The sequence below is a fragment of the Pseudophryne corroboree genome, chromosome 2, assembly GCF_028390025.1.
Source record: "Pseudophryne corroboree isolate aPseCor3 chromosome 2, aPseCor3.hap2, whole genome shotgun sequence".
Classification (NCBI taxonomy): Eukaryota; Metazoa; Chordata; class Amphibia; order Anura; family Myobatrachidae; genus Pseudophryne; species Pseudophryne corroboree.
In genome coordinates this window covers 267,276,947-267,290,576 of record NC_086445.1, presented here as the reverse complement: position 1 = coordinate 267,290,576, position 13,630 = coordinate 267,276,947, and the positions used below count along the sequence as shown (strand labels likewise).

At 48.8% G+C, this 13,630-nt stretch overlaps 1 protein-coding gene across 1 annotated transcript in view; it reads left to right on the top strand.

The window, feature by feature from the left end:
• The window catches only part of RB1 (RB transcriptional corepressor 1), a 593,146-nt gene that overhangs the window by 42,354 nt on the left and 537,162 nt on the right, over window positions 1-13,630 (top strand). The window contains exons 3-4 of the mRNA XM_063952790.1: window positions 7,061-7,176; window positions 8,933-9,067. Coding sequence (XP_063808860.1) covers window positions 7,061-7,176; window positions 8,933-9,067 — 251 coding nt within the window. The remainder of the gene's footprint in view (window positions 1-7,060; window positions 7,177-8,932; window positions 9,068-13,630) is intronic.

Sequence of the window (13,630 nt, the reverse complement as noted above, 5' to 3'; positions counted from 1 at the left end):
AAGCTGTGTCAAAATCAAGTCATTGTCACGGTACCCCCGTCACAACAGGGGGAGAGTTTTTATTTTAGTCTGTTCGTGGTACCAAAGCCGGATGGCTCGGTCAGACTGATTCTGAACCTAAAATCCCTCAATTTCTTTCTAAAAAAATTCAAATTCAAGATGGAATCCCTCCGAGCAGTGATCTCCAGTCTGGAGGAGGGCGATTTTATGGTGTCGGTCGACATAAAGGATGCCTACTTACACGTTCCCATATATCCTCTATATCAGGCATAGCTGAGGTTTACTGTTCAGGATTGTCATTACCAATTTCAGATGTTGCCGTTTGGTCTGTCCACGGCTCCGCAGTGGAAAAGGCTCTGGAAATACAGAACATGGTAAAACAAATTCTGAAACCGGCAAGAGTGTCGATTCTTCAATGCACTCGGTTGCTGGGAAAGATGGTGGCGGCCTACGAGGCCATTCAGTATGGCAGGTTCCATGCCAGGGTGTTTCAGTGGGACCTGCTAGACAAGTGGTCCGGGTCTCACCTGGACATGCACCGGAAAATATTCCTATCTTCCAGGACCAGAATCTCCCTTCTGTGGTGGCTGCACAGTTCTCACCTTCTGGAGGGAAGCAGGTTCGGGATTCAGGATTGGATCCTGGTGACCACAGATGCAAGTCTCCGAGGCTGGGGAGCAGTCACACAGGGGAGAAATTTTCAGGGAAAATGGTCAAGCCAGGAAGCTTGCCTGCACATAAACATTCTGGAATTAAGGGCCATTTACAACGGCATTCTGCAAGCGGATCATCTTCTTCGCAGTCTGCCGTCTTGTTTCAGTCAGACAACATAACAGCAGTGGCGTACATAAACCGCCAGGGCGGAACAAGAAGCAGGGCGGCAATGGCCGAGGCCACGAGAATTCTTCGCTGGGCGGAGAAACATGCGAGCGCTCTGTCACCGGTCTTCATTCCAGGAGTGGACAACTGGGAAGCAGACTTCCTCAGCAGACACGATCTCCATCCAGGAGAGTGAGGTCTTCATCAAGAGGTCTTTGCAGAAGTGACAAGTCGTTGGGGAATTCCTCAAATAGACGTGATGGCGTCCTGCCTCAACAAGAAACTTCAGAGATATTGTTCCAGGTCAATGGACCCTCAAGCGATGGCGGTGGACGCCCTAGTGACACCGTGGGTGTTTCCGTTGGTATATGTGTTCCCTCCACTTCCACTCATTCCAAAGGTGATAAAGATGATAAGAAGAACAAGGGTTCAGGCGGTACTCATTGTACCAGACTGGCCAAGGAGGGCCTGGTGTCCCGATCTTCAGGAATTACTCATAGAAGATCCCTGGCCTCTTCCTCTACGAGAGGACCTGTTACAACAAAGACCGTGCGTGTATCAGGACTTACCGTTTGACGGCATGGCGGTTTAGCGCCAATTACTAGCCCGGAAGGGTATTCCCATTGAAGTCATACCCACACTTCTTCAGGCTAGAAAAGAAGTAACGGCAAAGCATTACCACCGTATTTGGAGAAAATATGTGTCTTGGTGTGAATCCAAGAAGGCTCCTATGGAGGAATTTCACCTGGGGCGTTTGCTCCATTTTTTGAAAGCTGGTGTGGATGCGGGCCTAAAGTTGGGCTCAATTAAAGTACAAATTTCGGCCTTATCAATTTTCTTTCAGAAAGAGTTGGCCTCCCTTCCAGAAGTTCAGACCTTTGTGAAAGGTGTACTGCACATCCAACCTCCCTTTGTGCCCCCTGTGGCGCCATGGGATCTGAATGTGGTGTTGCAGTTCCTGCAGTCTCATTGGTTTGAACCTTTACGTAAGGTTGAGTTAAAATTCCTTACTTGGAAAGTAGTCATGTTGTTGGCCTTGGCGTCCGCAAGGCGGGTATCTGAATTGGCGGCTTTGTCTCAAAAAAGCCCCTATTTAATTTTGCATGCTGATAGAGCGGAGTTGAGAACTCGTCCGCAATTTCTGCCAAAAGTGGTTTCATCGTTTCACGTTATCCAGCCTACTGTGGTGCCAGTGGCTACTGACGCTTTGGCGTAATCGAAGTCTCTCGATGTGGTCAGAGCTTTAAAAATCTGTCGCCAGAACGGCTTAAATTAGGAAAACAGAGCCTCTGTTTGTCCTGTGGGCTCCCAACAAGATTGGGGCTCCTGCTTCCAAGCAGACTATTGCACATTGGATCTGTAATACGATTCAGCAAGCTCACTCTACGGCAGGATTGCCATTACCGAAATCTGTGAAGGCCCATTCTACCGGAAAGGTGGGCTCATCCTGGGCGGCTGGTCCGAGGGGTCTCGGCATTACAGCTTTGCCGAGCTGCTACTTGGTCGGGATCAAACACTTTTGCGAAGTTTACAAGTTTCATACCCTGGCTGAGGAGGACCTCTTGTTTGGTCAATCGGTGCTGCAGTCTCATCTGCACTCTCCCGCCCGTTCTAGAGCTTTGGTATAAACCCCATGGTTCTTGAAGCATCCCCAGCATCCTCTAGGACGTATGAGAAAATAGGATTTTAATACCTACCGGTAAATCCTTTTCTCTTAGTCCGTAGAGGATGCTGGGCGCCCGTCCCAGTGCGGGCTGTATCTGCAGTTTGGTTATAGTTACGCTCATGTTGAGTTAAGTTCAGTCAGTCTGTGACTGATGTTGGTCATGCCGTTGCATGCGTTGTTGTTGAATGCCATGTTGTACGGCTTGTTTGAGGTGTGAGCTGGTATGTATCTCTCCTTAGTTTAAAAACATTAAATAAATCCTTTTCCTCGAAATGTACGTCTCCCTGGGCACAGTACCTATAACAGGAGTCTGGAGGAGGGGCATAGAGGGAGGAGCCAGTTCACACCCATTCAAAGTCTTATAGTGTGCCCATGTCTCCTGCGGATCCTGTCTATACCCCTTGGTTTTTGAAGCATCCCCAGCATCCTCTACGGACTAAGAGAAAAGGATTTACCGGTAGGTATTAAAATCCTATTTATTTTTCTCTAACGTCCTAGTGGATGCTGGGGACTCCGAAAGGACCATGGGGAATAGCGGCTCCGCAGGAGACTGGGCACAAAAGTAAAAAGCTTTAGGACTACCTGGTGTGCACTGGCTCCTCCCCCTATGACCCTCCTCCAAGCCTCAGTTAGATTTTTGTGCCCGAACGAGACGGGTGCAGGCTAAGGGGCTCTCCTGAGCTGCTTAGTGTAAAAGTTTAAAGTAGGTTTTTTATTTTCAGTGAGACCTGCTGGCAACAGGCTCACTGCACCGAGGGACTAAGGGGAGAAGAAGCGAACTCACCTGCGTGCAGAGTGGATTGGGCTTCTTAGGCTACTGGACATTAGCTCCAGAGGGACGATCACAGGCCCAGCCATGGATGGGTCCCGTAGCCGCGCCGCCGGCCCCCTTACAGAGCCAGAAGAGTGAAGAGGTCCGGAAAATCGGCGGCAGAAGACGTCCTGTCTTCAATAAGGTAGCGCACAGCACCGCAGCTGTGCGCCATTGCTCTCAGCACACTTCACACTCCGGTCACTGAGGGTGCAGGGCGCTGGGGGGGGGGCGCCCTGAGACGCAATAAAAAAACCTTTTTTTGGGCAAAAAATACATCACATATAGCTCCTGGGCTATATGGATGCATTTAACCCCTGCCAATTTTTCCATTAAAAAGCGGGAGAAAGGCCGCCGTGAAGGGGGCGGAGCCTATCCTCAGCACACTGGCGCCATTTTTTCCTCACAGCTCCGTTGGAGGAAGGCTCCCTGACTCTCCCCTGCAGTCCTGCACTACAGAAACAGGGTAAAACAAGAGAGGGGGGGCACTAAATTAGCATATTAATATATACAGCAGCTATATTAGGGAAAAACACTTATATAAGGTTATCCCTGTGTGTGTGTATATATATATATATATATATATATATATATATATATATATATATATATATATATATAGCGCTCTGGTGTGTGCTGGCAAACTCTCCCTCTGTCTCCCCAAAGGGCTAGTGGGGTCCTGTCCTCTATCAGAGCATTCCCTGTGTGTGTGCTGTGTGTCGGTACGCTGTGTCGACATGTATGAGGAGGAAAATGGTGTGGAGGCGGAGCAATTGCCTGTGTTAGTGATGTCACCCCCTAGGGAGTCGACACCTGACTGGATGGTCTTATGGAAAGAATTACGTGATAGTGTCGGCACTTTACAAAAGACTGTTGACGACATGAGACAGCCGGCAAATCAGTTAATACCTGTACAGGCGTCTCAAACACCGTCAGGGGCTATAAAACGCCCGTTACCTCAGGTCGACACTGACACGGACACTGACTCCAGTGTCGACGGTGAGGAAACAAACTTATTTTCCAGTAGGGCCACACGTTACATGATCACGGCAATGAAGGAGGTTTTGAACATTTCTGATACTACAAGTACCACAAAAAAGGGTATTATGTGGGGTGTGAAAAAACTACCGGTAGTTTTTCCTGAATCAGATGAATTAAATGAGGTGTGTGATGAAGCGTGGGTTTCCCCCGATAAAAAACTGCTAATTTCTAAAAAATTATTGGCATTATACCCTTTCCCGCCAGAGGTTAGGGCGCGTTGGGAAACACCCCCTAGAGTGGATAAGGCGCTCACACGCTTATCAAAACAAGTGGCGTTACCGTCTCCTGATACGGCCGCCCTCAAGGAACCAGCTGATAGGAAGCTGGAAAATATCCTAAAAAGTATATACACACATACTGGTATTATACTGCGACCAGCAATCGCCTCAGCCTGGATGTGCAGTGCTGGGGTGGCTTGGTCGGATTCCCTGACTGAAAATATTGATACCCTGGACAGGGACAATATATTATTGACTATAGAGCATTTAAAGGATGCATTTCTATATATGCGTGATGCACAGAGGGATATTTGCACTCTGGCATCAAGAGTAAGTGCGATGTCCATTTCTGCCAGAAGAGGGTTATGGACGCGACAGTGGTCAGGTGATGCGGATTCCAAACGGCATATGGAAGTATTGCCGTATAAAGGGGAGGAGTTATTTGGGGTCGGTCTATCGGACCTGGTGGCCACGGCAACGGCTGGGAAATCCACCTTTTTACCCCAAGTCACCTCACAGCAGAAAAAGATACCGTCTTTTCAGGCTCAGTCCTTTCGTCCCCATAAGGGCAAGCGGGCAAAAGGCCACTCATATCTGCCCCGGGGCAGAGGAAGGGGAAAAAGACTGCAGCAGACAGCCTCTTCCCACGAACAGAAGCCCTCCCCCGCTTCTGCCAAGTCCTCAGCATGACGCTGGGGCCTTACAAGCGGACTCAGGCAAGACGGTGGGGGCCCGTCTCAAGAATTTCAGCGCGCAGTGGACCCCTGGATCCTGCAGGTAGTATCTCAGGGGTACAAATTGGAATTCGAGACGTCTCCCCCTCGCCGGTTAATGCTGTTAGCCCTGGCTTCAGCCAGGCGTGTTTCAGAATTGGCGGCTTTATCCTATAAAAGCCCTTACCTAATTTTTCATACGGACAGGGCAGAATTGAGGACTCGTCCTCAATTTCTCCCTAAGGTGGTTTCAGCATTTCACTTAAACCAGCCTATTGTGGTGCCTGCGGCTACTAGGGACTTGGAGGATTCCAAGTTACTGGACGTAGTCAGGGCCCTGAAAATATGTTTCCAGGACGGCTGGAGTCAGAAAATCTGACTCGCTGTTTATCCTGTATGCACCCAAGAAGCTGGGTGCTCCTGCTTCTAAGCAGACTATTGCTCGTTGGATTTGTAGTACAATTCAGCTTGCACATTCTGTGGCAGGCCTGCCACAGCCAAAATCTGTAAAAGCCCATTCCACAAGGAAAGTGGGCTCATCTTGGGCGGCTGCCCGAGGGGTCTCGGCTTTACAACTTTGCCGAGCAGCTACTTGGTCAGGGGCAAACACGTTTGCTAAATTCTACAAATTTGATACCCTGGCTGAGGAGGACCTGGAGTTCTCTCATTCGGTGCTGCAGAGTCATCCGCACTCTCCCGCCCGTTTGGGAGCTTTGGTATAATCCCCATGGTCCTTTCGGAGTCCCCAGCATCCACTAGGACGTTAGAGAAAATAAGAATTTACTTACCGATAATTCTATTTCTCATAGTCCGTAGTGGATGCTGGGCGCCCATCCCAAGTGCGGATTGTCTGCATTACTTGTACATAGTTATTGTTACAAAAATCGGGTTATTGTTGTTGTGAGCCATCTTTTCAGAGGCTCCTTCTGTTATCATGCTGTTAACTGGGTTCAGATCACAAGTTGTACGGTGTGGCTGGTAAGAGTCTTACCCGGGATTCAAAATCCTTCCTTATTGTGTACGCTCGTCCGGGCACAGTATCCTAACTGAGGCTTGGAGGAGGGTCATAGGGGGAGGAGCCAGTGCACACCAGGTAGTCCTAAAGCTTTTTACTTTTGTGCCCAGTCTCCTGCGGAGCCGCTATTCCCCATGGTCCTTTCGGAGTCCCCAGCATCCACTACGGACTATGAGAAATAGAATTATCGGTAAGTAAATTCTTATTATTTTTGTCACAGATCATATATTTGGTAAGAGACCGTGGAAGTTTAAAAAGTGAGATACGTGTAAAGGTAGTTTAAAGTGATATGTGTCTTAAAGCCATTTCACACTAAGATGAGAACTCTGGTTATTGCCGGGGGTTAAGCTGGCACAACCTGGGTACGTGTGAAAGGGTAGAGACCAGGGTTATTCCTTGGGTCAAGCCTAAAGGGCATCTTTTTTTTATTTTATTTTTAAATATTATTTTAAATCCTAACATGCAGGAAAAACTACTTTCACTTTCTGTACAGAATTTTGATCTCTAGCTGGAGGAATTATTGCTGTAGCTTACTGTACATTCTGCTGGAGTATTTGTTGTAAGTCAAAGGTTTGTTTCGAAGCAGGTCCCTATCTGGTAGGTTTACTGACTTCTAATAAAATGGGTGATATAAGACTGTAAGCACCACTGGGGCAGACATTATTGGCAATGATAAAATAGTCACCTTAAAGTGCTGCATAAAATGTGGACACAATATAAATAACCTAATAATTAAAATAGTTGTGATCAAGCTAATGTTTGTGTTTGTTTTCTTAGCAGGGAGACCCTGTAAAGAAAATTGAGGCTTTAGGTCTTTGTCTCTTTATTGCATCTGTCAATTATGATGAAATGACGTTCACTTTTACAGAACTCTTACAGGCGTTGGATATAAGGTATGTTTTCAATAGAATACGGTTCTGTTGTAATTTCTGTGCTATCAGAACAGGGTTTTTGTTTAAAATAAACATAATGGAGTGTTAAAGTAAAACAAAAAAACAACAACAACTTTGCATACTTTACTCACTAAGAATGACCGCGATGTCCCTTTGTAATCAGCCTGCAGACAACTCACTTCTACTTGTTTAGAGGGGTGTAGTACTGGTGACCGGCGGTCTCCTGACCGCCGGTCACCTTACCGACGCCGGGATCCCGGCAGCATACCGACGCCGGGATCCCGGCGGGGAGGGGCGAGTGCAGCAAGCCCCTTGCGGGCTCGCTGCGCTCGCCACGCTGCGGGCTCGGTGGCGACCTGCGGTCGCCACGGGTTCTATTCCCATTCTATGGGTGTCGTGGACACCCACGAGTGGAAATAGTCCCTGTTGGTCGGCATGCCGACCATCGGGATAGTGAGCCGTCGGGCTCACGGAGGAGGTCATGTGACTGTCGGTCAGCTGACCGGCGGTCACATGAATACCACCCGTTTAGAGTATTCAGTTGTCAGCAAGTATCCACTTTTTCTCACCCCATTCCTTGGAATGTGCTTCTTCTGCTTTCACATCCACAGCAGAAAGACCCAGTTCAAATACTTGTCCCATTCAAATCTTGTTCATTAATCTCCCGGCAGCTTGTTGTCCATACTCCGCTTCCTTGGGACTATTTTCTCACAGCTGTGGAGTTAGGAAATAAAAGCTTTAACTCAGGCATGTCCAAATTGCGGCCATCCAGCTGTTGTGAAACTACATATCCCAGCAAGCCCTGACACAGTTTTGCTGTCAGAGAATGCTATAGCTGTGTCAGGGCATGCTGGGATGTGTAGTTTCTCAACAGCTGGAGGGCCGCAGTTTGGTCATGCCTGCTTTAGTAGTCTAGAATTGGATTATCCTTTTGTACTGTATGACTTTCAGTTGTGCAAGCTGGAAGGCTGTTGCTTAGCTGTGAAAATCACAATTTTAAAATGCAAATACTGTATTCATGTACAAACAACTAAAGAAATAAAACCCAGTGTTTGTAAGGTGTCGCCACAATTTTGGGAGGGCTGCTTGTTCTTTATTACAGTGTGCATGTGCCCATGTTCTCTTTACATTGTTTTCAGCAGTTCTGTGACGATTGTTACCAGCTACAACACGTCCGCTGTCTTCAGTACAGTTTGAGGGCCTTATTCAGAGAGGCACGCAAATCCTGTCACGACTGCGTTCTAGTATGCAGTGGTTCGGTGTATATACTGTATACTAAAGACGCAGTCTCTGTGATTGTACAGAAACTTCTACTGGTGGCGTCTCTAAACTGTCGCTTGGGTACAAAGACTCGCCATCGATCATCAGAACTAAGATGCATGAACCTTTTCAACTGTGTACGAAGAACCAGGCACTGAGACATGCCCAGAAAACAATTGCAACACCTCTGTGTTTGAGTCACCCCCCCCCCCAACCCCCATTACATCCCACAAAATGCTCACTGTCAATCACCCTGCACCGAAATCCTCACTGCGACCACTGTTGGTAATTCAACTTGGTGCGTGTGCAGTGTGACTCTGATAACAAATCGCTCAAATCCACAAACTTCGAGCATCGTGTCCACCTCTGACTTAAGCCCTGAAAATCCTCAAACTATCCATACATAATCCTATCTGGAAGACTGCATTCATCTGTATTGCTAGCAAATTTTTTTTTTTTTTTTTTTATAATTATTGTTCATATTTTTTATTTTTAGTGTCCGCAAATGTTTTGTGCTTCTGACGCAGATTGATATTAACATGGATAACCTCAGCACCAAAGTGGACAATGCTGTATCAAAGCTGAGGAAGAGATATGAAACAATGTGTCACCTGTACCAGAAATTTCAAAGGTAAATGTTGCTGTATAAAGTGACATGTTTGGTTCAGCTGTAAAGTACAATAACTGTGTGTCTGTGTATTATATCATTTTTCACTATATTACAAACAGGGCCGTAACCTGGCACACAGCACAGTCGGCCTGAGGGTGCAACTGGTCGCATCCCCGTTCCAAACGGACCTTAGTCTTTGGCATTGTAATAAGTCTAACTGACTCATTACAAGCCGCCTAAGGGAGGAGAGGAGCAGCAGCTCTGGGGACGGAGGAGGAGGAGGAAGGGGGACTGGGACTCGGACTCAGGAGCCTCAGCAGCGCAATCTGATTGGTGGTGGGGGCGGCGCCGCTGCAGCTGTCCCTTTCCTTCCACATAGGCTGCCCACCACTGCTGTGAATGCTGGGATGAGGGAAGTGCATTCCAGCATTCACTGCAGCGGCGGGCAGCCTATGTGGAAGGAGAGGGACAGCTGCAGCGGCGCCGCCCCCACCACCAATCAGATTGCGCTGCTGAGGCTCCTGAGTCCCAGTCCCTTTTCCTCCTCCTTGCCACCACCAATTACAGTGCGCTGCTGCGACTCCCGAGTCCCCCTCCATCCTCCTCCCCTGTCCGGGATCTGCCTGACTGTCTATACTGAGGAGCCTGTCTGCTGTAATATGTAAAAAGGGGTGACGCTGTCTGCCGTAATGCGTAAAAGGGGCTTTACCTGGAGTAGTGGAGCTACTGTGCGGCATAATTTGAATAATGGAGACTACTGTGCACCGTAATATGAATTGGTATTATTTTGCGGCCACACCCCTTCCCCATGAAAACACGTCCCTAAATTTTGACGCGCACACTGCCCCTATTTTACATATATGGGAGGGGGGGACGATCACATTTCTTGCACACAGCGCTAAAATGTCTAGTTACGGCACTGATAACAAACATTCATTATTTTATTTGAATTTTCAGTTAAACAGTAAGCTGGGATACAGAAGGGATAAAATGGGAAGGGGGGAATAATATTAATGTATACAATTTCGAGAAAACGAAGTAAGAGAAGTTATAAATACCCCTGCATTAATATACAATTTCAGAGACAAAAACATGCAAAACTCCATTATAGGGCAAAAAAAATCAGGAGAAAAAGGGTGAAATCCAAAAGGGCCACAGCAGAACCACTTCAATGAAGAGACTAGTGGCTAAAGGGGATCCGGTCTTTAGATCGACAGTAAGTAAGTCGACCACTATTGGTTGACATTAAGTAGGTCGACATGGTCAATAGGTCGACAGGGACTCTAAGTCGAAATGTTCTAGGTCAACATGAGTTTTTCAAATATTTTTCTCATACGTCCTAGAGGATGCTGGGGATGCTTCAAGAACCATGGGGTATAGATGGGATCCGCAGGAGACATGGGCACAGTATAAGACTTTGAATGGGTGTGAACTGGCTCCTCCCTCTATGCCCCTCCTCCAGACTCCAGTTAGATTCTGTGCCCAGCGAGACTGGATGCACACTGAGGAGCTCTCCAGAGTTTCTCAGGGAAAAGACTTTTATTAGGTTTATTATTTTCAGGGAGACCTGCTGGCTACAGGCTTCCTGCATCGTGAGACTGAGGGGAGAGAAGCAGACCTACTTCTTAAGAGTTCAAGGGCTCTGCTTCTTAGGCTACTGGACACCATTGGCTCCAGAGGGTTCGATCACTTGGTACGCCTAGCTGCTTGTTCCCGGAGCCGCGCTGTCACCCTCCCTCACAGAGCCAGAGGATTGAAGGCAGATGAGTATGAGAAGATCAGAAGACTTCAGTGACGGCAGAAGATGGCGTTTGAGGTACCGCGCAGCGCGCCATGCTCCCACACTGATCACGGCACTGCAGGGTGCAGAGGGGGCGCACTGGGCAGCATGGGGGACCTCAAACAGCACTGGCATAGGATATAACAGTGCCCAGGCACTTGTTAAGGGACCCCCGCCAGTATAAAGATTTTTTGAGCGGGACTGAAGCGCGCCATGTAGTGGGCGGGGCTTATCCCGCACAGCTCTGACCAGCACCATTTTTCTCTTCACAGAAGGCTGCAGAGACGCTGGCCCTGACCTCCACACTGCTGTGCAAGTAACAAGGTGCAAAACAGGTGGTGGGGGGGGGGGGGGGGCGCTAGTGATTGGTGATTTATTATATATGTAAAAAGCGCTAGCAGGTCTGGGCAGTCTTGTTACTGACTTCAGTACCGGGATTGGCGCTGAGTGTGAGCGGGCAGAAATCTCTCTGTGTCTCTCTGGCAGGCTTTATTGTGGGTCAATATGTTAAGTGTTTTAAATGCAAATGTGACTAAGTTGGCTAAGAGATTTGATAATGAGTCTAAGAACCAGACATGGAAGAAATCCATGGAAGATGCTTTGTCACAGGCCCAGGCACCTTCGGGGTCACAAACGTGCATTTACCCAGATAGCAGATACAGATACCGACACGGACTCTGATTCCAGTGTCGACTATAGTGATGCCAGATTACATCCGAAACTGGCTAAGAGTATTCAGTACATGATTGTGGCGATAAAAGACGTGTTACATATCACTGAGGATCCTGCTGTTCCTGATACAAGGGTCTGTATGTTTAAAGGAAAGAAACCTTAGGTAACGTTTCCTCCCTCTCATGAACTGAACGCACTTTTTGAAAAAGCTTTGGAAAATCCTGACAAAAAAGATACATGTTCCCAAAAGAATTCCAATGGCATATCCGTTCCCCTCTGGGGACAGGGAAAGGTGGGAGTCAACCCAACGGTAGACAAAGCTTTATCGCGTCTATCCAAAAAGGTAGCGCTTCCGTCCCCTGACACGGCAGCCCTAAAGGATCCTGCAGATCGTAAGCAGGAAAATACCCTGAAATCCATTTATGTCACTACAGGGTCGCTGCTCAGGCCTGCCGATGCTTCGGCAGGGGTGAGTAGCGCTATTGAAAAGTGGGCAGATAACTTGTCCTCTGAGGTAGATACCCTAGACAGGGATAGTGTGCTTTTGACTTTGGGTCACATCAAGGATGCTGCAGCATATTTAAAAGAAGCTGTAAGGGATGTTGGCCTTTTGGGATCAAGGGCCAATGCCATGGCAGCCTCAGCAAGGAGAGCATTGTGGATTCATCAATGGAATGCTGATGCTGACTCTAAGAAGGAGATGGAGTCTCTACTGTTTAACGGTAAGGTCTTGTTTGGTGACGGCCTCACTGACCTGGTGTCTACGGCTACCGCGGGTAAGAAATCGCCTCACTATCAAATGCAGTCCTTTCCGCCCAACAAATTCAAAAAAGGACGTGGGTCCTCCTTCCTTGCTGCGAGGGGGAGAGGAAGGGGTAAAAGGTCACAGGCTGTGACAAGTTTCCAGGAGCAGAAGTCCTCTCCGGCTTCTACCAAATCCACCGCATGACGCTGGGGCTCCTCTGCGGGAGTCCGCTCCAGTGAGGGCACGTCTCAAACTCTTCAGTCAGGTCTGGGTGCACTCGGACCTGGATCCTTGGATAGTAGACCTAGTAACCCAAGGGTACATGTTAGAGTTTCAAGACGTGCCCCCCTCACCTGTTTCTCCTTCATCCACTAGGGGCCACTGGAGTGTAGTTACAATGGGGAAATAGTAGGCAGTAATTGGGAGCTGGCACTTTAAAATTCTCACACTGTGGCTAGCTCCTCCCCTACTATCTCCCCTCCAAGCCAGTCTTAGCTAGTGCCCGATGTGAGCTGGTTCACTTGGGTTTAGCTGAAGAATTTTTTCTTTTTTCTTTATTATTTTATTTTTCTTTCACACACACAGAGACTGGCAGCTCTGCCACTGCCAGTCTGCACCGCGGGAGCTGCCGGCGGGGTCCCATCGCAGCTGCGTGCGGCTCGGGATGGGCCCCGGCTGAGGGAGACACTGAGCTCTCCTGAGTTGGCCGGACACCGCTGCGTGCGGCGCGTGTCGGGGCCGCTCCACCAGCAGAAGATTCCGGCAGCGGTGAGTATCAAAAGTGGCCGGACACCGCTGCGTGCGGCGCGTGTCGGGGCCGATCTGTTGCCTGACAGAACTACATCAGGACAGCGGTGAGTACAAGAGGCGAAACTTGCGCCATTATGTAGACGGAGCTTCAGCCCGCTCTGTAAGCGGGCTTAGCGCTCTTCACTCCCCAGCTGCAGCAAAGCTTATCCTTGTTAGCAGGAGACCAGGGTTTGATTCCCAAATGTGGAGGTTTATTTTGGGGCGATAGTGTGATTTTTAATATGAAAGTGGCGCCGAACAGGTTCGGCGGGCTCAGGCTCTCTCCCCGGCCGCAGCATACAGGCGGCCGGGGGTTACATTACAAGTGAGGGCTCTCCGTTCCCCGGCCGCAGCATACAGGCGGTCCGGGGATACATTTACAAGTGACGAGTAGATAACCGCTCCCCGGCCGCAGCATACAGGCGGCCAGGGGGGATACATTTACAGCACCGCTCCCACCGGACAGCCGGGGAATATTTACATCTCCGCTTCCCGGCCGCAGCATACAGGCGGCCGGGGAATACATTTGCATCTCCGCTCCCCGGCCGCAGCATACAGGCGGCCGGGGGAGACATTGACGCTTTCCGCTGACTTTGCA